General features: G+C 65.2%; 8 protein-coding genes across 9 annotated transcripts; 4 read left to right on the forward strand and 4 right to left on the reverse strand.

The window, feature by feature from the left end:
• Positions 1–261: 261 nt before the first annotated feature.
• CTSA (cathepsin A) lies at positions 262–6,963 on the reverse strand. Of its 2 annotated transcripts, none has more exons than XM_065032050.1 (15): positions 6,723–6,963; positions 3,921–4,078; positions 3,701–3,812; positions 3,570–3,620; positions 3,244–3,330; positions 2,999–3,154; positions 2,554–2,645; positions 2,394–2,478; positions 2,199–2,290; positions 1,913–1,991; positions 1,660–1,805; positions 1,513–1,588; positions 1,317–1,406; positions 1,108–1,209; positions 262–960 (listed from the first exon to the last, which is right to left on the reverse strand). In XM_065032050.1, exons 1-15 carry the CDS (start codon positions 6,735–6,737, stop codon positions 877–879), a joined length of 1,425 nt encoding a protein of 474 aa, XP_064888122.1. In that variant the 5' UTR covers positions 6,738–6,963; the 3' UTR covers positions 262–876. The 2 variants fall into 2 exon arrangements, with proteins under 2 accessions (XP_064888122.1, XP_064888121.1); XM_065032049.1 differs by lacking the exon at positions 6,723–6,963 and adding an exon at positions 4,554–4,701.
• NEURL2 (neuralized E3 ubiquitin protein ligase 2) lies at positions 4,706–8,149 on the forward strand. Its single transcript, XM_005499659.3, has 2 exons — positions 4,706–5,787; positions 7,776–8,149. The coding sequence occupies exons 1-2, from the start codon at positions 5,112–5,114 to the stop codon at positions 7,889–7,891; spliced, it is 792 nt and encodes a 263-aa protein (XP_005499716.2). The 5' UTR covers positions 4,706–5,111; the 3' UTR covers positions 7,892–8,149.
• A 1,463-nt stretch (positions 8,150–9,612) lies between these two features.
• On the reverse strand, positions 9,613–12,620 carry ZSWIM1 (zinc finger SWIM-type containing 1). The gene is made up of 2 exons (XM_065032762.1): positions 12,614–12,620; positions 9,613–10,704 (listed from the first exon to the last, which is right to left on the reverse strand). Exons 1-2 carry the CDS (start codon positions 12,618–12,620, stop codon positions 9,785–9,787), a joined length of 927 nt encoding a protein of 308 aa, XP_064888834.1. The 3' UTR covers positions 9,613–9,784.
• Positions 12,621–12,940: 320 nt separating this feature from the next.
• Positions 12,941–15,266, forward strand: ACOT8 (acyl-CoA thioesterase 8). Its single transcript, XM_065032056.1, has 6 exons — positions 12,941–13,163; positions 13,235–13,371; positions 13,616–13,841; positions 14,077–14,234; positions 14,499–14,690; positions 14,780–15,266. Exons 1-6 carry the CDS (start codon positions 13,024–13,026, stop codon positions 14,896–14,898), a joined length of 972 nt encoding a protein of 323 aa, XP_064888128.1. The 5' UTR covers positions 12,941–13,023; the 3' UTR covers positions 14,899–15,266.
• Positions 15,267–15,539: 273 nt separating this feature from the next.
• SNX21 (sorting nexin family member 21) lies at positions 15,540–17,922 on the reverse strand. Its single transcript, XM_065032057.1, has 4 exons — positions 17,778–17,922; positions 17,186–17,478; positions 16,896–17,053; positions 15,540–16,578 (listed from the first exon to the last, which is right to left on the reverse strand). Exons 2-4 carry the CDS (start codon positions 17,466–17,468, stop codon positions 15,910–15,912), a joined length of 1,110 nt encoding a protein of 369 aa, XP_064888129.1. The 5' UTR covers positions 17,469–17,478; positions 17,778–17,922; the 3' UTR covers positions 15,540–15,909.
• A 1,514-nt stretch (positions 17,923–19,436) lies between these two features.
• On the forward strand, positions 19,437–21,327 carry TNNC2 (troponin C2, fast skeletal type). The gene is made up of 6 exons (XM_013371205.3): positions 19,437–19,543; positions 20,306–20,357; positions 20,469–20,612; positions 20,682–20,796; positions 20,871–21,007; positions 21,085–21,327. Exons 1-6 carry the CDS (start codon positions 19,532–19,534, stop codon positions 21,114–21,116), a joined length of 492 nt encoding a protein of 163 aa, XP_013226659.2. The 5' UTR covers positions 19,437–19,531; the 3' UTR covers positions 21,117–21,327.
• Positions 21,328–21,595: 268 nt separating this feature from the next.
• LOC110355861 (regulator of G-protein signaling 9-binding protein-like) lies at positions 21,596–22,896 on the forward strand. Its single transcript, XM_065032060.1, has 2 exons — positions 21,596–22,198; positions 22,279–22,896. Exons 1-2 carry the CDS (start codon positions 22,006–22,008, stop codon positions 22,716–22,718), a joined length of 633 nt encoding a protein of 210 aa, XP_064888132.1. The 5' UTR covers positions 21,596–22,005; the 3' UTR covers positions 22,719–22,896.
• Positions 22,897–23,005: 109 nt separating this feature from the next.
• Positions 23,006–24,282, reverse strand: UBE2C (ubiquitin conjugating enzyme E2 C). The gene is made up of 6 exons (XM_065032061.1): positions 24,045–24,282; positions 23,949–23,976; positions 23,787–23,873; positions 23,482–23,686; positions 23,336–23,395; positions 23,006–23,215 (listed from the first exon to the last, which is right to left on the reverse strand). Exons 1-6 carry the CDS (start codon positions 24,143–24,145, stop codon positions 23,157–23,159), a joined length of 540 nt encoding a protein of 179 aa, XP_064888133.1. The 5' UTR covers positions 24,146–24,282; the 3' UTR covers positions 23,006–23,156.
• Positions 24,283–24,598: the final 316 nt, after the last annotated feature.

The following is a 24,598-nucleotide window of genomic DNA, read 5'->3' on the forward strand; positions in this document are numbered from 1 at the left end:
GGAGATGGGGAAGGAGGCAGCACCCATGGGGCAGACACAGCTGGGAACGGCGGCAGAGGGCTCCAAGCTGCCCAGCTCTGGGGGGCTCATTTCCAGCCCCCATGAGCCCTGGCAGCAAGGAGGGCACAGCCCCAGCCCTGGCTCCTGTCAGCACTCACCTCTGCTGGATCCTGGGCGCACAGCCACGCTCCTCAGAGTGCAAAGGGAAGCAAAGTGGGGGGAGCAGAACAGTACGAGGAGCTGGGCAATGAGGAGCAGAACCACCTTGTTCAGAGAGTTTATTGTGAGTGCCCAGAAGAACTGTGTGCCTGGGTCACGAGCAGGGGGGATTGTCTCCGTGCTGAGCCTCCTTGGGATCAGGTACGGTGCAGCTTGGAGCAGAAAGCCCCACAAGCAGCGCCTGCAGCCGCCAGCGAGCTGTCGTTCCTCAGAGCGTGCCCAGGGCTGTGTGCGGGCAGACGGAAGTGGTGGGGGCTGGTTGTGCCCAGGGGGAAGCAGCTGCCACCCCAGACAGGGAGGAGGCACGACAGGAAAGCCACAGGCGAGGAGGCGGCTGCAGCAGGGCACAAATCCTCACCCAGCAAGGACAGAGCCCCTGGGACTTCTCACCCCTCACCCAGCAATCTGCCCCGGCCGGACTCCTCTATAATTTGAATCATCTCCTCCATCTGCAATATGCCATGAGGGTTTGGGACTCAGCTTGGGGCCCCATCCTCCCCCCGCTCAGCAGGCGCCGTCCTGCAGGGCCAGGCAGAGCCCCCAGGCTGGCAGGGGGAGCGGCTCGTGTCATGGTGCAGGGAGCGCGGGCACGGCAGCGAGGACGGGCTGTGCGGGAGGTGCCGGGGTGAGGGCAGCCGGGCGCTGCCGCCGCAGTCCCTAGTATGGCTCGTTCTTAATGAAGCGGCTGAACATGGTGAAGGCGGCAAGCGGCCGGTCCGTGGGCACCATGTGCCCAGCTCCCTATGGGGAACAAGTAGCCATGGGTCAGTGCTGGCGATGGGGCTGCCGCAGCCCCCCAGCACTCCCAGCCCCAGCTGCCGCAGCCCTGCGTCCCTCTGACCACAGCACCGGTGTCCAGCATGGCCAGCAGCCCCGTCCCAGCCCTACCTTGATAGTGAGGAAGGCGATGTTGGTGAATTCCTTCACAAAGCCCCCGATCTGGTTCTCGCCCCGCTCGGTGTAGAGCCAGGGCCGACGAGCCACCTGCACCTGGGATGGGTGGCAGCTCCCTCAGTGCCCAGACCCGTGCCAGCCCCGGCACAGCTGACGGCACAGCCTGGAGCTGGTGACCGGCCTGGCCTTGTCCTGCCATTTACCTTCTGGCACAGGGAGTCCACGAACCACTCATCCCCAAGGAAGTTGCAGGCCATGTCAACATCCCCGTTGTACACCAGGATCCGGTATTTCTGCGGAGCAGGAGGAAAGTGAGTTGTGCAGGGCAGCAGCCCCAGCCACGCAAGAGGTCAATTTGGCAGAGCCAGTCCCGGGGTCTGTGGGCTCCTCTGCACGCACCGAGGCTCCCAGTAGCTTCAGGTATTGGTCGTTCATCTGCATGTACAGGCGCTTGTAGCCACGGTTCACCTCAAAGCTGTGGAGGAAGCATCGGTGTCAGACAGGGGCTCATGCTCACGGGACTGTCCCTGCCTGGAGCTCACTCACCTGCACACCTGCCACTCCTGGGCATCGGGGGAGATGTGCAGAGCCTTCCTCACCTCCGGGGAGTTCAGGTACACCCTGAGGTCTGTGGAGTTGGTGCAAGGAGGGTCCATCCGCACCTTCCGGGCTGTGGGCATCCGGAACAGGCTCTGGGAGAGAGTCAGGAGAGTCCCTGCCACAGCAGCACCCACTCCGTCCCCTCCTGCTCCCATGCAGGGGACGCTTGCAGCCCAGTGACACAGGCACCGGGGCTCACCTGCCGCCAGGAGAACTTCATGGGCACCCGGATGAAGGAGTTGCCCAGGTCATGTGTGACAAGATAATCACCGTCATACCTGCAGCAGAACGGGGATGGGCTGAAAGCTCTGGAGGAACAAGTGCTCAGCGTGCCCCTGAGGAGCCCTTGACAGCAGCCAGACACAGCCCACCAGAGTCCCAGAGGGTCTCTGTCCAGCACAGCACGTCCCTCCACCACCTGGGGCCACTCGCTGCCAACTACAGCGAGCTGGTGCTGAGACCTGCCTGCCCTCGGGCCGCCTCACCTCGTGCTCCCCGGGACGCCACCCTCACACGGGGCGTAGAGGTTGTAGATGTTGAGGCCGGACTCCTCTACAATTTGAATCATCTCCTCCATCTGCAACATGCCATGAGGGTTTGGGACTCAGCTTGGGGCCCATGCAGAGCCAGGTGGGGGTGCTGCCCACAGACACTGGCGCCTGGGGCTCCGGTCCCCTCACCTTGAGTGTGCAGTTCAGGTTGGAGTTGTCATGGAAGTTGCACTTCCCCTGGGAGCAGCAGAAGGCCTGCAAGTCCTTCCACAGTCTGCGGGCAGAGACCAGGGGTCAGACGGTGCATCTGGCAGCAGCTCTACCCCCCTGACTGCTGCCCCGGCCTTACTCAGTCCCTAGCAGCCCGTGGTAATAAGCAAAGTAAACCAGGGAGTTGTCATTGATCTCGTAGGAGGAGAGGCCATTTCCCACAGCGATTCCCTGTGAGGCAAGAAGAAAACAACTCTTGTTCCAGCTCCCTGCAGGGCAGCCACCACGGCAACAGGAAGCAGATGTGACACTGTTTACTCAGCAGAGGGAACAGGAAGGGTCGGGGGTGCCTGAGAACGCTCCCCTGGTGCCACTCAGCAGGGATGGACACGTCCACCAGCAGCCGCTGCCAGCACCCCAGGAGATGAAAGAGGATGAAAGGCCGCAGGGCCAGACCCACCCCACGCCCTGGGGGTCCCGTACACATCCCCACCCGCTACTGCTTGGAGCCCTGCAGGGCTGTGCTGAACATGCCAAGCCCTCAGCTCCTGGCTCAGTCTGGCAGCGGCAGAGCCCCCTCTCACCTTCAGGTTGAGGCTGGGGTCCTGCATCACCCACTCTGCCAGTGTGGGGATGTAGATGCCCCCATAGCTCTCCCCGGTGAGATAAAGATCATTCTTGGAGTACTCAGGGTAGAGCCGCAGGAAATCTTTCAGTGCCAGGTAGTTGTTGTGAGCGACCTGCAGGCAGGAGGAGGGGGGGTCAGGCCGGGCCCCCACGCCCAAGCTGCAGTGGGCAGGGGCAGGAACACCCCGCCTGCAGCACTCGCCTCAGTGTCATTCGTGCTGTACTTCTTGTCCTCGGAGTAGGAGAAGCCAACGCCAGCGGGGGACTCCAGGTAGAGTATGTTGGCAATCTGCAGGACAGTGGAGCAGCTGGAGATCGGGCCTGACCCCCTGGCTCGGCGAGGTTCAGGGCCGATGGCCTCGCCGGAGGCAGCACCCACAGGTGCCCAGTCTGCCCCAGGGCTGCCTCAGGGAGGGCACATTCCTGCCCTGCTCAAGCAGAGGTGAGAACAGGGTGTGTTGGGCCTATGGAGGCTCTGCCTCAGGGCCAACCTCTCCCCACGGCCACGGAGGGCAGCAGTGCCCGCACCTTGTTCCAGGCGTAGTCGTTGTACTTCAGCGTAACCCCGTCGGGCTGGATCTGGAGAAGCACAAGGCAGTGACCCACAGAGCCTGCCAGTCCTGGTGTCCCCGAGCCACAGCACGGCTGTGCCCACTGACCTGGAAGGGGCCGTGCTCCTTCAGGAATCCTTCCATGGAGCTGCAGCCCGGGCCTCCGTTCAGCCACAGCACCAGGGGGCTGCTCTGGGGGTTGCTCTGGGCCTCCACAAACCTGCGGATGGGCAGTGTCGGTACCCGGTGCCTGACCAGGGCCCCACCCGGCACCCAGGGTACAGCCTGGCCCCAGCCCCGGTCCCAGCCCCGGCCCAGTCCCACGTACCAGTAGTGCAGGTGTTGGCCCGGCCCGGCACAGAGGTAGCCCGAGAAGTGGCGGAAGGCCGGCTGCTTGGCCAGCCCCGGCAGGAACGTCACCTCGTGGCCCTGGGGGGCGGCCCGGCCCAGCCCCAGCAGCAGCGCGCCCAGCAGCAGCGGCCCCATCTGCGGGGGCACAGGAGCGGTCGGGGCGCTGCTCGCCGGGAGCGGCCGCGGTGCCCCGGGGCTGTCCCGGTCCGGGCCACCCTACCCCGGCCCGCCTTTTCCTCCGGTGCCGGGACGGTCCTTCCGGCCGTCCCGGTCCGGTCCGGTCCGGTCCGGTCCCGGTCCGGTCCGGTCCCTCCCAGCCCAGTGCCGCCCCCGCCCTCTCTCCCCCCGGCCCGGTGCCGTCCCCGCCCTCTCTCCCCCCGGCCCGGTGCCGGTGCCGCCCCCGCCCTCTCTCCCCCCGGCCCGGTGCCGTCCCCGCCCTCTCTCCCCCCGGCCCGGTGCCGGTGCCGCCCCCGCCCTCTCTCCCCCCGGCCCGGTGCCGGTGCCGCCCCCGCCCTCTCTTCCCCCGGCTCGGTGTCGGTGCCGCCCCCGCCCTCTCTCCCCCCGGCTCAGTGCCGCCCCCGCCCGGCCCCGCGCTCCCCGTCCCGCTGACCGCGGCCGCTCCCGGTTCCCGCAGCGCCGATGCCGCGGGCACATGACAAGCGCCCATATGACCTCCGCTGCTCACGTGCGCGGGGCGGGGCTGCGCGGAGGCCAATCAGCGCCGCGGGGGTGGCCGGGCCCCGCCCCGCTGCCACGTGCACGTGGGACGGGACCCCCGGCGGGGCGGGGCCAGGGGTGCCGCTCCGGTAACGGGGGAGTCCCGGCCCGGGGAGCGCTCAGCCCTGGCGGGCACGGCGGCCGGGTGGGGCGCACCGGCGGGCACCGCCGGGGGTCAGTAGCCATCAGCGGTGATGGCCGGGCACGACGGTTATGGCTGGGCACCACCGGGCTGCACCGGGCACAACGGCAGCACCAGGCAGGTTGTGCGTGGAGCGCCTGCGGCCCGGAGAGACCGGGGAGCCCGGCTGCCTCCGCCACACGCGGGGTCTCCTCCCGGCCCCCGTGGCACTAGGACCCCCGGGAGCCCTGTCCCTGCCGGGCTGTCACCACCCGGCTGTCACCGTCGCAGCAGCTGTGACAGGGGCGGTTAAAAATAGCGGTGTCAGCGATGGCCGCCCGGTGCCGCCTCGCCGCTCGCTTCCACCGAGTCCACGGCGCCAACGTGCTCCTGGACGCCTCGGCCACGCGGGCCACGCGTGTGCGGAGCTTTGCCCACGGTCTTTGCTTCAGCCAGGAGCCGCTGGCACCCGGGCAGCCCTTCCTGGTGGAGATCGAGGAGAAGGAGCTGGGCTGGTGTGGCCACCTGCGCGTGGGGCTGACAGCCCTGGACCCCCAGAGCCTGGATGTGGTGCCCGAGTACTCGCTGCCAGACCTGGTCAACATGGGGGACACCTGGGTGTTTGCCATCACCCGCAGCCACAACCGCGTGGCTGTGGACAGGGAGGAGCCTTTGTCACAGGGCCCCCCCAAGGAGCTGTTCCCACTGATCGAGCGGCTGCGGATCCCCCGCGACACACTGGTGGGGCGCAGCCGTCCCGGCCGCTACAGCCACATCCTGGATGACCTGTACAAGACAAACGTGCTGCCCGCAACCGCCCGGCGCAGCCGCATCGGCGTTCTGTACGTGCCACAACCTGACGGCACCGCCGACATGCACATCCTCATCAACGGGGAGGACATGGGGCCCAGCGCCCGTCACCTGCCCACCGCCCGTCCGCTCTACGCTGTGGTTGATGTCTTCGCCTCCACCAAGAGTGTCCGGGTCATCCCGGTGGAATATGGCTGTAAGTATCTGCCCTCCCAGGTTTTTCCCACATGTCCCTGGGGGGAGCTGCACTGGCGTCACCCCACACTCCCCAATGGTGTGAGCATCAGAGCATCCCATAGGGCAGAGCACAGGCAACCCTCACGCTGCCTCTGACATGGGTGTCTGCCAAAAGCTGGGCCATGTGGGGCTGCACCAGGAGAGAGCCCCCCAGCCCCAGCTCGGGGCCCCCAGCCTAGTGGCCCTTCCTGAGTGGAGCAGTGGGTGTTCCAGCCAGGTGTGCGGGACCGCGGTGCTGTGACCAGACAAACCGCTCAGCCCTGGCCGGGGCAATGCCCCTCTCCGCAGCCTGCACTGCTGCTCACCAAGCCGCTCTGGGGGCTGGCGAGCCCCCACTGTGCCTGGCCTTCCCCCACAGCACATGGCAGCCCCAAGCCCAGCAACCTCCCACCTTGGCACCAAAACATCCGGCTGCGCCACGCCGCACGCCCGGCATGCCATACCCCGCGCCTGCCGCGTGCCCCAGGCAGACACCCCGTGATGCCATCGCAGGTTGGGCAATATCCGCACGTCGCAGCCCACTGGGGAGGGGCTGGGAGGGCCCATGCTGGTCGCTGGCTATTGTGTAGGCTAATAAGTGCTAATTAGCACTGTCCGGGACGAATCAGCAGATGCTGAGAATCAGGTGAGACACACACCAGGAGAGTGAGCACCTGGAGCTGCTGCCTCTGAAGCCACTGCCGCTCTTCCGGGTGTAAAGTTCAGCTGCTGCGGTCCCAAGGCTGAAACCCAGGACTGTCCCAACAGGTTAAATGTCCCCGGCCATGCAGGCACCCCCAGGAGCATGCTGGGGTTCGTGGCCAGAGACTGTGGGGGCTACCGAGCCACCAGGGGGGTCACTGAGCCAGTGTGAGAGGCCCAGGCCTGGCAGGGACTGGCGCTGGCAGCACATACCTCGGGGAGAGCCATCCTGTCCTGCTGTGCCAGTGGTCCTGCCAGCACCACGGGGCACAGGCACTGCTGCAGGGGCACGATCCGGCAGCCTCCCCTCCGCTCAGATTGCGGTAGCTCCGGTTTCTGCAGCACTTCCGCAGGGTTACAACCCCGTCTTGGTTTGTTTCTTTTCCTGGCTGGTGAAGTGAAAACCAGAAGTGAGCGGCTGAGCCACTGGTGACAGACGGGAGGGGGTGGGGAACAGAGGCAAAGGGCATCTGCCACCCGTCACCCGGTACTCGCAGCGTGACCCCGCACAACCAAGGCCGAGATAAGCACTCCGACTGCCCAAAACCAGCCCCAAGGTCAGGAGCTGGTCGGGCACAGTGCGACCCTGCTTAGCAGAGCTCTGCCCGGTGGCAGCCCCACAGCCCAGAGGTCCCAGCTCCACTCCAGCTGAGCTAACGATGAACCAAGTCCAGAACCTGCACCCGAGCCAGCTCTCATTTAAAGTCAGAACAGAGCACTGGCTGCAGCTCATTGCAGCCACACCACCAAGCCACCAAGGGCTGGGGAGAGGGAGCCCGTGGGGATGTGTGTCACAGTGGCAGGAGTCAGGCAGAGCCTGCGGGCAGCCATGGGAACAGCTCAAAGATGCTGTCCCAGCCTGTGGGCACCCACCGGCAGCTGGCACCGGCACTGGGGGACCAAACCACGGGAGCGGGTGAAGGGGAGCACAGCACGGGTGTGTGAGACTCCGGGGAGCCGCTCGACAGCTCCCAGAAAGAACAAACAGAAACCAGCCGTGGTACCTCACAGTTTGGGCATGGAACTGTTCTCCCGGTAACGGGAAGAGCGTCACCGCCGGGGTCTCGGGCTGCTGTCCTGGCCAGGCCTCTCGGCTCTGGCTGGAGACCAGGGCGGGATGGTCCCACTCCTGTCACAGAGCCGGTTCACGTGCCGCTGCCCTAACCCGGTGCCTCCAGGGAGCCCTGGGGCTGGCTCTCCCGCACCCCTCGGCACTTGGTCTGGCCGGTGACCCACCAGCTCAGCCACATCTCTGTTTCCCCACAGTCCCCTCCCTGCAGACCCTCTGCCGCCAGGTCATCCAGCAGCACATCGTCCACCGCCTGGCCATTGACGGCCTGGACCTGCCGCTGCCACTGCGGAGCTTCTGCCAACACGAGTGAGGCCTTGAGGGTGCCACCCTGGCTCCCCCACCAACCACCCCACCGGTGACAGCTGAATGGCTGCCAGGCCGGACCTGCGCCTCCCAGATCCCCTCCTCCGGTGCACTTGCCAGCACTGTCCGTGCTGCTGCAGGGTCAGTGTGAGCGTGGTGGAGCATCATGGGGACGTTCCTCTGCACAGAGATGTGCAGTGAGGCCGGTGTGTGGGCAGGGGGTGGCAGGGACTGAATAAGCAATAAAGCGCTTACATCCCAAAAACAAGCGTGCTGTAGGGAGCTGGCACCATGTGACACCAGGGCAGTGGGGGCTGCTGTCTGGCTTCCATCTCAGGAGGAACCTGCAGCTTCAGGTTCTTTAGTTCCCTTCCATGTCATGTGGCTGCTGGGAGCAGGAAGGGTCCTGCCAAAGAGGGCTCAGGGGGCTGGGACTCCCCTGTGGTTCAGCAGATGCTCGTGGAAGCTGTTCCCCCTCCAGTGAGGAATGATGCCAGGACAGTGAGCCCATGAGCACAGCCAGGCTGGGACCTGCTGGTGGCCCAGGCAGGTCAGGGTAGGGGCCAGACCCGATGCGCAGGCAGGGAATAAATTACAGTGGGTGTGTGTCCCAACCGGGCAGTTTCGCTCTTAGGAAAGATGTTTACCCAAGTGGGGGCGAGTGGTTTCCTGGGCCGTGCAGGGAGGGGTCAGGGAGGGAGCCCCAGAACCCACGAGCTGCGCTGGCAGCATCTGTCACCCAGGCACGTGCCTGCAGCACGGAGCTGGTCACGGTGACCCGGCGCAGGGTCCAGCTGTCGCATCGCTATGCTTCCAGCTGCAGGAGCCAGCTTGGGCCCCCCCAGAGCCTCAGCCCCGGATGGTGGGATGGCAGCGCCCAGGGGCAGGGGCAGGACCAGAGCTGTGCAGAGCTGGAGAGAAGAGCCCCTTGAGAACCAGAGCAGTGCCCAGGGGTGTCAGGAAGAGATGGTGGGGGCTGGCAGGCAGAGCCCCCAGGCCTTTATGCAGCACAGCTGGAGGCAAACCAAGCAGCTGCAAGGTTACAGAACAGGGTGTCAGAAAACAATATGCTGTATTTAGTCAGAGGGATCCGACAGTATCAGATAATGTTACAGAACCCTCCAGCAGGAGGAAATCCCCAGCACTGCTCCTGCAACAGGCCAACCACACCAAACCTGAGGTGTTAGTGAACGAAGAGCTAATGGGGGAAAACACCAATTTTGACCAAACCCCAGTGACCAGCAGGGTCTCCAAGCCCATCATGTCCCACAGACCACAGCCTCCGCTGTCGCAGCACAACAGGCTGGAGGGCTGCTGGTGTTGTTCTGGCAGTGGGGGGACGGGAGCTCCTCCAGCCCAGCCTGAGGGCCAGCGATTGCTGTTTGTTCTCAGTATTTTTCCCTCCCCCACCCATGTTTGAAGCCTTTGCTCTCCCCTCCAGCTCTGTTTGCACTGCAGTGACCCCAGCACGGAGCTGCTGACAGGGAGGGCAGGTTCTCCTTTCGGAGGAACCGCCAGCAGCTGTGTGACCAGACAGCTCCCCTGCCAGCAGCCAAGATTGCCACCCTCCGGCTCTGCTGCTGCCTAACAAGCAGCATCACCCATTAACTGGAGGGCACCATGCTGAGACAAGACCCCCAGAAAGTGCCTGGTCTCCTGGGCTGAGCCCCCATCTCATGGGCGGGGGGGGCAGCCACCACTGGCACAGGAACGGATGCAGCTCCGGTGTGAGACGAAGCCCATTTATTGGCTTAGTTGCACAACTCCTTGCAGCTGGATGCTGGAAGGACCTGCAGGTGCTGGCCACAGATCAAATATTTCTGTCACATGCCATTATCCCATCACATCACATCCCACGTCGCACCGCCCACGGTTGGCTCCCAGCCACGTCTCCTGCTCGTCAGGTCAGCGACTGGTTCCCTGTCACTGCAGTTGGTTCCCAAACCGGTTCCTCTGCTGCCATAGGCAAGAGGCAACATGCACTCAGAAGATAAAAAACCCAAACTGCCCCTTCCACCCCTAGCCTGAGGGAGCAGCAAGGCTGAGGGGAGCACAGGGGAAGCTGGGATGCCAGTAGGGTGAACAACGGGTCCCCCCCGAGCACCCAGCCCAGCCCTAGAGCTGCACCTCGACTTGGTGCCCAATCCGGCTCCTGCAACACCCCGCACCTGTGCTCACACTCCTCCCCTGTCAGGACGGACACCACCAGGGATTTACCCAAAGACTTGCTACAGGAGCTCGTCAGGACCGCCAAGAGGCCATCAACACTGTCTTGCTTGGCCTCACAAGCATCGCACCCCTTCTGCTGCTCTGTGCTGAGCATCTCTGGCTGCAGGGTCTCCCTGTCCGCACTCAGCATGGCCAAGACGGGCTGGCAGGGCTGCTGGAGAACCTGGCTGAAGTGGCAAGCGCAGCTGCTCAGGCTGTCAAGGCCCATCCTGTGGACACCCTCCAGGATCTTGCGGTGAGCGTCCTCCCTGGTGCTGAGCAGCCGCACAGACTCCTGACCCACGGCAAACTCGCTCAGGCACAGCCTGGCAGTGGCTCTGTGCAAACACTGCTTGATGTGTTCTTCAGTCCTTTGGTTAATCTTTTCACTGTCACCCTTCAGGTTTTCTGTGGCCCCCAGTTTAGCGGCAGATGAAGGATCTAACAGGGACTGAGGGCTCTTGGGCTCGCTCTGGAGGAGGAGAGCCTGGGGGGTTCCGGGCTGATGCTGAATTGCTGCAGAGAGCTGAGGAGCTGCCAGTGAACTCTGGAGAACAGTCACAGGGCTCTGAGCAGCTGTGGGGGGGGGACGCCCGGACAGCTGTGCGGTGGCTCACCCCGGCACACCGGAGGGGCAGGAGGCAAACCCGAGGCAGGTGCTAGGGAACTGCCCGAGAGCACGGCGATCGGGATGGGGAGTGGAGCACAACACAGCAACAGGAGGGCTCTTGCTGGGCCGAGGTGGTGACGCAGCTCTGCAGAAAGCCCACGGCTGAACACCCGCGTTAACTCCCGGGTGACCACCTCCAGGTCCGCCCCTGCGCGTGCCCCCGAGCTCGTCACGGAGCAGCCACTGCACACTCCCGTCCCGCGGCCGCCACTACCGGGGGAATGTATCCCGGCGTGCCCCGCTCCCCGCCAACCAATCACCGCTAGGTGCTCCATGACGTCAGCCAGCGCGCAGCGCCCCCTGCCGGCCGGGCCCAGCGGGAACGGAGGAGCGGCCGCACGGGCCCGGGGACCGGCGGGACCTCGCGCCGCCACCACACGTCTGCTCGGTACCCCCGTTACCCGGAGCAGTCGGGGGACAGCAGTGAGCCCCTGTCCTCAGGAACGTTTTCATCACCACGGCAACCCTGACCAGCACTGAGGCGTGCTCCTGCGCTGCCTCGGGGCATGCGGGAGCCCTGCGGGGAGCGGGTGTCCCGGGCACCGGTTGTGCTGAGACTGCCGGGAGTCCCTGTCCGCCGCAGCAACGCTGTCGGTCCCGCCCGCCGCTGCCGCGGGTCTGCGCTACGGCTACCGCCCACCGCGGTGCTCGCTGTGCACGGGAAAGCCCCGGACACGCTGTTCTGTTGGCTGATCACAGATGGTCTGTGTCCTCACACTGGAGCACAACATTAGACAGAGATGAGTTGGGCTGCTGCCTCCTCTTCTTGCTGTAGTTTTGGCTCTGGGCACAACCAAACTTCACCTGCATGAACCTGCAGATGTTGGGAAAGCGTTAGCAGGGAAAGTAGTGCTGTAGGCTACCAGCATTTAGCTTAGATTTTTCTTGCACGCCAACTCTATTCAATTGCTGAGCACAAAACCCCCACATGTGCCAGTCAGAGGTGTAGGTGAGCTGCCTACTCAGCAAAGCCTGGAGAAACAAAGCTCAAATGCAGGAGAAACAATGGGACCAAGTATTACAATACAAGCAGCCACTACAGAGCAGTCCCAGCTATTGCTCCCAGCAGCACCTCTATTTCCACTCTCCAGAAACAGCAAAGCCGTAAATGAAAACATGATATCTGCACGTTTGTGTCTTACTCCCTTAAAGCACATATAATTTCACAACTCCTCTGCATCTGGAGGAGCAGGCTGGAATGTCGCATGAAAGGCTTCAAGGCCTGAGATTAAGTTGTATTTTAGGAAAGCAAGGGGAGCAGTTGTGTAACTGGGGAATGAGCTGCAGCCTGTGTACACATGAGCAGATGCACTGACGGGGATGGAAACAAGGGCATCACAAGACCCACTCAAAGGAGAACAGGCTGCAGAACCAAGTCCTGCAAGAGGCAGCACTGATGCACCTTTCCACAGCTGGAGGTGACAGCAACGGACGCTGATATTTAGTGTCTTGCTACTTGAGCAGAAAAAAGCATGAGCTACATTAGCCAGTTGTGACCCAAAGGACAACTGCAGAGACCAAAGGCACAGGTTTTGCTGCAAGAGGCAGAGAGACCATGGGACTGGAGGCAAAGCAGAACACAGCAGCAGAGGGAGAACAGGGGGCGAGGGGCAAAGGGAGGCGAGTGACAAAGGAACAACGGAAACTACAAAAACAGTGAGTGCGTGAGACAACCAGCAGCACCCACTCTGCGGGTGTCACCCCCGGGACCGGCCCTTCCTCGGACACAGCGGCCGGGCTGCAGAAGACCTAGGCGGTGCAGACCCGACGCTGCTCTGGGCGCTCCGTACCCAAGCCCCACGAGGCTTCCCCGAGAGCACCGGGACAGGGCCCATAGTGGGGCCGCCTCACCTGACATACTCACGGCCCCGCTGGTTAAGGCAGCGGGCGGGGCCGGAGCTCCACAGCCCTACACCAGCTTGTAGCCGCGGAAGCGCTTTATGAAGTCCCTAGCTCCATGCGGTCCCGGAACACCCCGGCCCAGCGGCTCCGCTCCTGCGGAACGGCGTCTTCCAGACCCGCCGCCCGCATTAAACCAGCTGGAGTACCGCCCACGCCCAAGATGTGGCCAATCAGAAGCTTTCTATGCGGATTGGCAGAAGAAAAGCCAATCAGCCTAGAGTTTTCTGCCACAACCTGGCCGTTCGACAGCCCAGTCAGCTGGCAGTCCCCGCCCCGCGGGTGGGCGGTACTTCTTGCTCCACCGCGCGGCGGTCGGTTGTTGTCGCTGTCAGTGCGGCCGGTTCCGGTTCACTCAGGACATGGCGGCTCCGAGCGACGCCGGCGGGGGCGGCGCGGGGCCGGGACCGGTGCGGCCGCCGCGGCTGCCGCCCGGGGACCTGCGGAGCGTCCTGATCACGAGCGTGCTCAACCTGGAGCGGCTGGAGCTCGATCTGTTCAGGTGCGCAGGGCGCAGGGCACCAGCCCCAGGCCGCGCTCACCGCCGCCTTCACCGCCGCCTTCTCCCCGCAGGGGCCGGCACCACTGGGTGCCCGCGACGCAGCGGCTGTTCGGCGGGCAGATCGTGGGGCAGGCGCTGGTGGCGGCCGCCCGCGCCGTGAGCCGGGCCGAGCAGGTGCACTCGCTGCACTGCTACTTCGTGCGGGCAGGTGCGTCCGGGCCGGGGGGACCGGGGCGGCGACACCGCGGGGAGGGCCGGGGATGGGGGAGGGCGGGGCGCTCCATGGGTCGGAGTGGTGAATGCAACATCCGAAGGGTTCCCGGGGCTCCTGCAGGTGCCACCGTCCCAGGTCCGGCCCAGCACGGAGGGTGTGGGTGGCGCTGTCAGCGCAGCTGCCCGTCCCCAGCACTTGTGTGGGGGCCCAACCGCAGAACCTCCCTTTTCTGTCTCAGGGGACCCCAAGGTGCCGGTGCTGTACCAGGTGGAGCGGACCCGAACGGGGAAGAGCTTTTCTGTTCGTTCTGTAAAGGCCATCCAGCACGGACAGCCCATCTTCACCTGCCAGGTCTCCTTCCAGCTCACCCAGGAGAGCCCATTGCAGCACCAGTTCACCATGCCGGCCGTGCCGCCCCCGGAGGAATTGCTGACACAGGAGGAGCTCATCCAGAAGTTCCTGCAGTGAGTGGGGCAGAAGGGACACCTCAGGGACACCATCCTCCATGGCTGGGGCTCAGGGGGCCACAGGGATTGAGGTGGCTGCCTGAGGAGTTCCCAAACGTGCCTGGGAGGAGCAGCACAAGGCAGAAGCTGTGTCCCTCCTGCCGCTTTGTGTGGCCCTGGATCCCTGGGCTGAAGGTGCTGCCAGAAGGATGTACCCCCAGCGTCACCCTCACTTCTCCCTGTTGGCCTACAGGGATCCTAACCTGGCGGAGAGATACAGAAAACATCTCAACAAGATTCAAGCCGAAGATGTGCCGATCGATATCAAACCTGTGAACCCGCCAGATGTGTACTGCTCAGAGCCGCAGGAGCCAAAGCAGCTGTTCTGGGTGCGAGCACGAGGCTACATAGGTGGGTCCTGCCAGGAGTGGGCGGTCTAGCTGCCTACTGAGAACACGCGCGATGGAGGGGGCCGAGGGGGTTGTGATCTAGCGTCTCCCTGCACCCCAGGCCTGCAGGTCACCTGGGGCTGCTGATCTAGCTGCACAGCCATTCCCAGTGGTATGGCAAAGGGAGCAGGTCTGAGAGAGAGTGTCTCGGCTCTGCTGGGCCAGCAGCCAACCCTCAGGTGGGCAGAGCTCCCTGGCCACCCCTGCAGCACCTGTCATGTTGCAGGAGAGACTGACATGAAGGTTCACTGTTGTGTGGCCGCCTACATCTCCGACTATGCCTTCCTGGGCACCGCGCTGCTCCCGCACCGGCTCTACCGCATCAAGTTCATGGCTTCCCTTGACCACTCCATGTGGTTCCATGCGCCCTTCCGAGCAGATCATTGGATGCTGTACGAGTGTGAGAGCCCCTGGGCTGGTGAGTCCCCACAGTGTCCCTAGGTCCCTGCACGGCAGGGCCAGCCCTGCCTGTCCCGGGGCACCACGGTCTGACCAGTCTCTCTGCAGGTGGGTGCCGGGGGCTGGTGCAGGGCCGGCTGTGGCGCAGGGACGGGGTCCTGGCTGTCACCTGCACACAAGAAGGAGTCATCAGGGTGGAACAAACACCAAACCAGAGCAAGCTTTAGCTGAGGAACCGGTGGCAGCGGCACTACCACCCCACCATGTGCTGGTGCTCAGGTACACCAGGACCAAAACTGATGTCAGCATGACAGGACCTGGGTGACAGCGGGATGGAGCCTCGAAGGAGATGGGGCTGGACTCAGCACTGTGGGGAGCTGGTGCCAGAGGCCCTCAGGGACCCGCAGGAACATCCACTGTCACTGGTTACCAGCCGCACCACATGTAACTGCACACCACATCAACCGCACACCACATGTAACCACACACCACATGTAACCGCACACCACAATCAGCTGCACACGTAAACACACATGACAATCGGACACACTTCACCTCCCCTAAATAAATCTGACCCCTGGAGTTTGTCCCCTTGGCCTGTGACTGCACTTGCCTCAGGGAGTGTCTCTTGGTGGGGGGGTGTGGGGCAGTGGGGCCGGTGCTATCCCCGTGGCAGCTTGGGTCACAGGGTGGGAAAGCGCTGCCACGGCACATGTCCTCCTTCACGCTTCTCCTGCCTGGTGCCGCGGCTGCTGCCTGGGCTCAGAGGGGCCCTGGAAGTAGGGAAGGGGATGACTCAGGGTGACCTCAGGTCTTGCTGGTGCTGCCCTGGGGAAAGCGAAGCTGAGCAGATGTGGCAGCTACCTGCTCTTCTTCCTGACAAGACTTTATTTAATAAAGTCCTTTTTATTACATTATACAAGTTTTATGGGAAGTTCCTGGCAAGAGCCTCGATGCTGCCAGAAGCCTCCCGGTCCCTCCCCCTGTGCCGGCACGTCCCAGCTGAAGTTCTGGCCACCCTAGAAGACGGAGCTGGCTCGCGGCAGCACCAGTGTGTGCGGTGAGCACCAGGACAGACTAACAGCAGAGAAAGTGCATTTACCAGGCAGCCGCGGGCTGTGCTGCGCACGGGAGCACAGCACCACTCCTGCCCTCTCCCCACCCGTGTGTCACCCACGCTGCTCCCGGGCACCAGCCCCACGCATTCCCTGCCAGCGCAGCGCAGTGCAGCACAGTGCTCACTCCAGTGGCTCCTTGATCAGACACTCCTTCAGTGTGGGCTGCGGCTGCAGTGGTTCAGCCTCCCGCAGCCCCTGCAGCCGGGCCTCCGAGCGCCGCTTGTCCTTGCCCACCTTCCAGGCCAGGTGCACGTGTGCGCGCAGGAAGGGCCCCAGCAGCGGGTGGCTGCCCTGCGCCTCCAGCAGCTCCAGCGCCTGCTCGCAGCAGCCATGTGCCTCGCCGAGCTGCTCCAGCTCCTGGTGGCACACGGCCAGCCCGGCCAGCGTCAGGAGGAAGCGGCCAGTGCTGCAGACCCCCAGCCGGTCCTGCAGCCGGTAGGCATTGGCCCAGGTGGCCAGGGCCTCGCGGTACATGCCAGTGCAGGTCAGGCGCTGTGCGGCCTGCAAGTCCTGCAGGAAGAAGAACTCGAGGAATTCGGGGGAGCGGCGGATCTCGGCAATGGAGTGCAGGTGGGACAGGAACTGCTCAAAGGCTCGGCTCCGCTTGGCAATGGTCTCGGCAGTGAAGTTGCGGCGCAGCCTCTTCCTGGGGAAGGCAACGCCGGCCATGTCGCAGCCGAAGCGGCAGCGCAGGCGGCGGTTCAGCCGCTCAAAGTCCGAGTAGCGTCGGGCGATGGCAGCGGGCGCCTTGTCAAACCGGCCGGAGCGGATCAGGTAGATGGTGTAGAGCTGTGGGGGGAGCGGGTGTCAGGGTGGTGCCGCGGGCACGCTGCTCCCAGGGGGGCCGGGCAGAGCCAGTGTGCAGCTGCAGAGAGGTCAGCAGGGGTTGCTGGTAGGGAGGGAGCAGACTGGGCCGCTGCAGCTGCAGAACCCACCGGCAACAGTTACCTGAGGCTCATCTGAGCCGCCAGCACCATCCAAGCAGCACAGGGAAAGACAGAGAGAAATAAGTGGCAGCTTCATGGGACCCTGCCCTGGGGAGGGAATGGGTCCTGCACCCACCCTGCACCTGCCTCGTGCCCACCCAGGCCCACCGGGCGACTCACCACGTACTTGGAGGAGCGCTCGTTGACCACGCTGGCGCTGGTGACCTCGAAGAGCAGCCGCTGCGGGGCCAGGCTGCCCCGCGACCTCCGCCACAGCTCTTGCAGCTGCCGGGTCAGCAGGCTGCTGCCGCTGGGGCGCTCGGCCGCGGGGCCCCACGCTGTGCCGGGAGAGGGGTGTCAGCCCCCGCAGGGACGAGGCTTGCCCGGCACCCCGACAACTCCCAGGCTACCAGCCCCTCCATTGCCTGGTCCCCTCAGGAGCGGGGCTGTCCCGGCTCCCCAGCACCTGCCTCCATCCTCTGCACCCGCAGCCTGTCCGGGGGGCTGCGGCGGCTCCCCCAGCTCCTCTGCAGCGCCCTCGTCCTCCTCCTCCTCCTCCTCCTCCTCCTCCTCCTCCTCCTGGCTGGTGAAGCTCAGGGTGCCGCTGAGGCGCGTCGACAGCCCCTCCGTGTCGTCCTCCAGCTCTGAGCTCTCCGGACAGTCCTCGGCCTCGGAGCCGCCGTGTCCCCGCTCCTCCCGGCCGCCCTCGCCGGCCAGCGCGTGCCGCAGCCGGTGCAGGATGCGGGCGGCCATCCCGGCCCCGCTGCCGAGGGGAGGTCAGGCCCGGCTGTCCCGGCGGGACGGGCAGGGCCAGGGGCCGCTCCCCAGCCCCGGACCAGCGCCGGAAGCCGCGGGCACCGCACGGGCTGGGCCGGGATCCCGGCCTCAGGACATCCACCCCGGGACATCCCACAACCGGGACACCCCACACCCGGGACACCCCACACCCGGGACCACTTCGCCCTCGGCCCAGCCCGGAGACGCCGCGGCCCCGATCCTGATCCCGTCCCCGCCCCGGTGCAGCCGCGTCCCCTCTGCGGGCGGTGTCGCGTCGGTCCGTACCGTGCTGGCCCGGGCCGTGCGGAGCCGGGCGCTGCCGAGCGATGGCCGCTGCGCCGCGGCTCGTCCCGGGATCCTCCCTGCGCAGCTCCGCCTCCGCCGGGAACCCGGATCGCAGCGGCGGGGCCGGCACCGCCCGGCACGACGGGGTTGGCACGGCGGGGATCGGCACAGCTGCGCTCGGCACAGCCCGGCACTGCTCGGCACGGCGGGCCCGGTCCGGCCCGGGGCAGGGCAGCGCTGCCCGGCGCTGTCAGCCCCTGCCCGATCGCGCCCGGTCCCCGCTCCCGTTGTCCTCTGACCGCGCTGTCCTGGTGGGGCCTCGGGTCCCCCCACCTGGGGTCACAGGAGCCCCCCACCCCATTGCCTGGCACTGCGGGCTCCTGTTACCCCAGTATGCCATATCCCGGCACTCCAATACCCCGTTCCCCAACACCCTGGTACCCTGCACCGGGGCTCCCGATCCCCCTGTGCCACACAGCCCCTGGATGTCCCCTGGGCTGCCCTGACACCCGCCGCCCTCATCCCCCACCGGCCTCGCCACGTGCCCCAGCACCCACGCAGCCTAATTTAGCACCATGCCTGCTGCCTTCTTGTCACTTTCTTGGGAATGTCTATTAATATCGAGGAACCAGCCCAGCTGCCGCCATCGCTCTGTCCCCGCTCGCCTGCTGTGCCCCGCTTCACTCTCCCACCCTGGGAATGGGGGTCCCAGCAAAACCAGGAGACAGCAAACCTCCTGGATGTCCCCAGCACTGGGACCTTGCGGGACAGGGGGCTGTCAGCCTGACCCATCTGTGGCCCCGAGCCCCATGCAACCCCCTTGGAGCACTGCAAGGCCACTTGACCAGTATGTCCCCAGAGCCACTAGCCCTGGCCGGGCCCTGGCAAAGGTGGCTGGCACGGGCTGCAGTGTGCGAGGGCAGAGCCTTCCAGGAGAAGTCTGGGCAGGTTTCCCACTCTCCCAGAAGCACGGAAAGAGGATGGGGCCTTTTCCGGACCCGGGAGCCCGGTTCACACGTGCTGTGGACCCCATCCTGTGGGTGGATGCTCTGTGCTTTGGGCTTTGTGCCCCAGACCCACCAGGGACCCCTTCCCTGTCTGAGGTGGGGTGTGACAGCCCAGCTCTGCCCTGGCCCAGCTGAGCAGAAAATAGGGGTGAAGGGAGGTATCAGGGGGAGGCTGGAGCCCCTGGGTTATTGTGGGGATGAGGGAGGGGACATCGCGCTGGGGGAGCCCAGCCTGTGCTGGGGGCCTTCCCCAGGCAGGGCTGCAGTTCAACAGGGGAGTGGGTGATGGTCAGTGCCCGCAGTGCTGGGGCAGACAGGTTGGTGCAAGGGGAAGCCCTGGCTCCTTGTTTGGGTGATGCTGACGGCGCTGGGGCTATTTTGAACCCCCTCCTTGCTGAGCTGCCCTGGGTGGGGGGGTGCTACAGGGTGGGCTGAGCCACCCTCCTGCCAAGGCTCCAGTGTTCCTCGCTGGAGGGCTTGAATTTCTACCCTGGCTGCAGACTCACAGTTAATCCCCAGCTCTTGGCCAATGACGCTTTGGCTAAATTAGGTAAAACGTGCCTGTTGCCAATGAGTGGGGCTGGGTTGCCACCGGGGAGCTGATAGGCTGCTGGGGCCGGAGGCCAGTGGCTGGGGGCACGCTGTGCGTCAGGGACGCTACAAATTGGGGTGCCAGGACCACCGGGGAGCTTCTGGGGGCTTCTGCTGCAGGAGGTGGTGACTCCCCAGGGGAGGGAAGCAGCAGACATGGCTTCAATGGTAAGATCCCTCATACTGTTGTGAGCTGTGCACCATGTGCTGCGCGCCATGTGCTGCATGCCGTGTGCTGTATGCTGGGAAGACCTGGCAGGGACGGAGGTGACTGGGCGATCTGGGCTGCTGAAGTGTCTCTGTGGATGGGAGTGGGGAGATGGTCCCCAGGGCTGGGTTGACAGCAGCAGGTGAGGGCAGGGAGGTGTTGGGGCAGTGCAGTGTCCCTGCAGGACGTGCCCCAGGAAGGGACCGTGCCGGTGCCCGGGGCTGCGGATCCTGGGGATGCGGGTGCTGGGGATGCTGTCTCAGCCCTGGTTGGAGCACAGGGCTGTGTGGCGGTGGTGGTGGCAGGGACAGCTGAAAGCTGAGTGCTGGGTCATGCGACACGGTGTCACCGCCGACTCCACAGCCGCCCCGCGCCTCCAGGAGAAACTCGATCGGGGCCAACAGGTGCCCATGGCTGCAGCCCCACTGCTCCCTATAAGGGGAGCTGAGGAGATCCCAAAAATAGCTCTGCATGCCTGGGATGCCAAGGCTGCACCCAGGGACCATGGCCTCTGCACCCTGTAGCCCCTCTGGCGGGCAGGGGGTCCAGGCAGGGGGTCCCCGCAGCCCCCAACCAAGGTAGATCTGGAGCTGCGGGGGTTGCTGGGGCTGTGGCTCACCTGGGTGCAGCCCCATCCTCTGGCTGGGCCGGGGCTCCCCCCTGACCCATGAGGGCAGCTGAGTCCTATGGGCAACCCTAGTGAACCCCTGCTTGCCTTGCAGACAGACCAGCAGGCTGAAGCCCGCGCCTTCCTCAGCGAGGAGATGATCGCGGGTGAGCGCAGGGGCAGCAGGGAGAGGGACCGGAGCTGGCCAGGCACAGAGCCAGGCTCTGTCCCGCTGCCGCAGCCCTGTCCCGCACCACCCTGACCCCCCTTCCCCACAGAGTTCAAGGCCGCCTTCGACATGTTTGATGCGGATGGTGGCGGGGATATCAGCACCAAGGAACTGGGGACAGTGATGAGGATGCTTGGGCAGAACCCCACCAAGGAGGAGCTGGATGCCATCATAGAGGAGGTGGATGAGGATGGTGAGCACCCCTGGCGGGTGGTGGGCGGTGGGTGCCAGGCGGGACCCTGACCCGCACTGCTCCCCACAGGCAGCGGTACAATCGACTTCGAGGAGTTCCTGGTGATGATGGTGCGCCAGATGAAAGAGGACGCCAAAGGCAAGTCTGAGGAGGAGCTGGCCAACTGCTTTCGCATCTTTGACCGGTAAGGGGGGGTGATGCTGGCCCATCCTGCCACAGGGGAGAGCAGGGCCGCATCCTGCCCTCACCCTCCCGCAGGAACGCGGATGGGTTCATCGACATCGAGGAGCTGGGCGAGATCCTGAGGGCCACTGGGGAGCACGTCACCGATGAGGACATAGAGGACATGATGAAGGACTCTGACAAGAACAACGATGGTCGCATTGACTTTGACGGTGAGTGACAGCCAAGGCCAAGTGCCTACACTGCTGCCTCAGGCAGGGCTGTGGGCTAAGGTGCTACTCTGCTGCAGAGTTCCTGAAGATGATGGAGGGTGTGCAGTAAGGGACCAGACATTCCTTGGGCCAGCTGCTGCGCCCAGCCCCGCAGCCAACGGGGAGCAGCAGCTCCACAGCGCTCGGACCACCGCCACCCGCACCGGCTGGGACCTGCACTGTGCTGGGGTCCCGGCTTTGCCCCACTGGCGGCTGAGCTTTTCCTCCAGCCTGTTGTGCGCAGTTTCGGTCTGAGCCTCAATAAAAGGGAAAAAGCTTGAGCTGCTGGTGTGGAAGTTCAGAGGTTTGCATGGGTGTGGGACTGTGGGCCTGTGCTGGTCCCCAGGGATGTGATGTGTCCTAGTGGATGTCTCGTGCCAGTCAGGGTCACCCTGCGGGGCCGTGGTTCCCACGGGCTGCTGGGCAGGCGCCAGTACTGAGCTCAGACTTGCTGTGTGAAGTGGCCGGTTCACACGGCTGCAGGCAAGCAGCCCCAGCCTGAGGAATCCCTGCGGGCAGCAAATCTCTGGTGTTTGGGAACCACCACCACCTGCCCCGCACCAGGAACCCTGTGTTCCAACTTGAAAGCACAGAGGACCTGGCTATAAGTGGGGGGGGGGCAGTAGCATCCCCTCTCTGCAGGGTCAGGGCGATGCTGGAGTCTCTGTGTCTGGCCAGCCCGTGCCAGCCCCTGTGCGTCACTACCCCCCAGGGACCCACAGCAGCTCTGCGCAGCCTCTCTAGCCAGGAAGAACAGTGTGGGGGATGGGGTACGTGCTCCTTGGGCTAGGGAGGGACTGGCACACGTGGGGACAGTAGGACCAACAGTGGGCAGCTGGTGGGACACAGTTCAGACCCCATCGTGTCCTGTGGCCCCGCAGCACGGGGGCACTGAGCACCCTGGGGATCTGGGAGCTGCCACGGAGGGGCCTGACCCTGCCCTGTCCTCAAGGGGCACAATGGCACCAGGGAGAGGGGACATGTGCCATGCACAGGGGACAGCAAGGACCTGTGCGGCCACCCAGGCTGCGCTCTGCAAGGCCACAGCCAGGCACCGGCAGCTGGTTCTGCAGCTCGGGGGCAGCGCTGACAGCCCACGGCTGCGGGAGGAGCGGCGCCGGAGCAGCATGGAGGTCCGGGAGCTCAGCACTGGTAAGGATGGGGCTGCTGCCCCCACCCTGGGGCTGGCAGAGGGTCTGGGGCTGCCCCAGCTCAGTGTCCCCATCCCGCAGGGCTGCAGCAGGTGTTGCTAGGGGGGCTGCGGCAGGCAGCTGTGAGCCCCGAGGAGCGGCGGGAGCTGGAGCGGCTGTGGGTGCTATTCCTCTGTGCCCTGGAGCTGTTCCTGCAGGACCTGTGCCGCACCCAGCACCTCTGCCAGCTCTTCTCCGTGCAGGGGGGCGGCGCAGCCCCGCTGCGCACTGGGCTGGGGGGCCAGGGGCCGTCCAGCCGCAGGGGCAGCCGGCGAGGAGGGGGTCCCACACAGCCCCCAGCCGCCCCAGGCCTGGAGGAGGAGATCGAGGAGGTGAGGGCCATGCTGGCAGAGATGGAGAGCAGAGCAAACATCCCCCTGTGGACCGTGGAGCCCACACAGATGGTGGGGACGGGTGGCACCACAGCCCCCAGGGTGGCTCAGGGCAGGGCTCACCTTGAGCATTGCTGTAGGGTGCTCTGAGCAGGGGGGCAGGAGGGGCATCAGCATGGCTGGCACCCCCCCTCACACACCCAGAGCAGGGTCCTGTGTACCCCCACAGTTCCTGTCTTCCTACAAGGGGGCTGCCTTCACCCTGTGGAGGGGCTGAGACCAGCTCCAGGCACCCCAAGTGTTAAATAAAGTCCCTGTTTTCCCACGGGGTTGGTGTCCCTCCCTCCCTGCCCACACTTGTGGAGGGTCCGGTGGGACCCCAGGGCTGGGCTGACTGAGCGAAGGTACCTCCAGGATGCAACAAAACCCCCACCAAAAAAGTTATAAGCATGCATTTATTTATACATTAACCGTGGCTCGGACCGCAAAATTAACTTAAAACTAGCCTATGATACAGAAATCCAGGGGAGTGGCTGGACAAGGGATGGGCAGAGACCCGGCTGCAAGGGGCAGAGGGGACACAGGGGGTCAGGTTTCCTGGCTCTTGGCCTGCTTGGCATATGTCTCCCGCACGTACTTCTTGTAGGCTGAGGAGAAAGGGGGACATGAGACTTAGGGTCCCGGGGCTGCCATGGGGGCAGTGGAGTGGGGGGCTGCACCGTGGCCCCCCAAAGGGAAGGGGGGGCCCTTGCATCCCAGGCACTCACCAGTTTGGTTCTTCCAGAGCTCAGCAGCATGTGTGTTCAGGGGGCTCTCAATGTTTGGCTCTGGAGACAGGGGCTGGGTCAGTGGGGAGGCGGTCTGGACCCCCAAGGCCCCCCAGCACCCACCTCAGCGTGCCCGCAGGACCCACCTGCCAGCAGGCTCTGGATGGAGAGCAGGATGGTGCGCACGTCGTAGAGGGCCGACCACTTGTCCTTGAGGATGTCAAGGCAGATGTTGCCCTGGGTGTCGACGTTGGGGTGGTAACAGGGTGTCAGGAACCGCACGGTGGGCGCAGTGTAGGGGTATCCACTGGGGAACTCCAGGGACAGCTTGTACCGCAGCTCCTCGTAGGCCTGGGGACAAGGGTCAGGGGGGCATCGCAGGGAGGACAGGCAGCCCCGGGGAGGACCGAGGTCACCCTCGGTGCGGGGAGAGCTGGGACCCCATGCTCACCGTGCCAGCGGCGCCGTCGATGGTCCCAATCCATTTGAAGAGGTTGTCGGACTCAGGGAAGGCGGAAATGCCTTTATCACCAGACATCTACGGGGACAGCGTGTCAGGGCAGCCCGGGACCCCCGGCTCGGCCCTGGGACCCCGGCCCGGCCCCCCACTCACCATGAGCGCCATCAGCTCTTGCTGCAGCCTGCGGGAGAAGGACACGTTACCGGCCGGCCCGGCGGGGCAGCCCCGGCCCCCCCGCCCCCGGCTCACCTCTTCCCGACAGCGCCGCGGGCCGCCGTGGCTCCCGCCTCAGCCGCTTTGCGGGCGGCGGCGCTGGGCACGGCGGCGGGGTCAGCGTTCTGCGAGGCCATGGCGGCTCCGGGACACCGGGCTCCGCTCCGGCCGCCGCTGCCCGGCGGGTCGGGGGCGCTGGGCGCCGCTGCCTCTCCCGAGCTGCGCCGCACCGGCCTTCACTCCCTCCCGCCCGCGGCGGCGCTCGGCGCAGGACCCGGACCCCGCTGCGGCTGCCCCGGTGCCGGAGGCTCTCCAGTCGGTACAGGGCGCTCCCGGTGCGGGCTCGGGGTACTCTTCGCAGGGCTCAGAATTCTCCGGTGCGACGATACGGGCTCGGGGCGCTCCCCACTCCCGTCCGGTCCCGCCAGCTCCCGCGCTCCGTTTGAATGTTTCCAACGTGCGGCCCCTCCTCCAATCGGCGCGCAGCCCCATTCGAGCCAGCCAATCACCGCTCGGCGAGGATGCGGCTGCCGCGGTAACTGCCGGCGGCCGCCGATTGGCCGCTGGGCGCCGCCGCGGAAACGTCGCGA

The sequence above is a fragment of the Columba livia genome, chromosome 16, assembly GCF_036013475.1.
Source record: "Columba livia isolate bColLiv1 breed racing homer chromosome 16, bColLiv1.pat.W.v2, whole genome shotgun sequence".
Lineage (NCBI taxonomy): Eukaryota > Metazoa > Chordata > Aves > Columbiformes > Columbidae > Columba > Columba livia.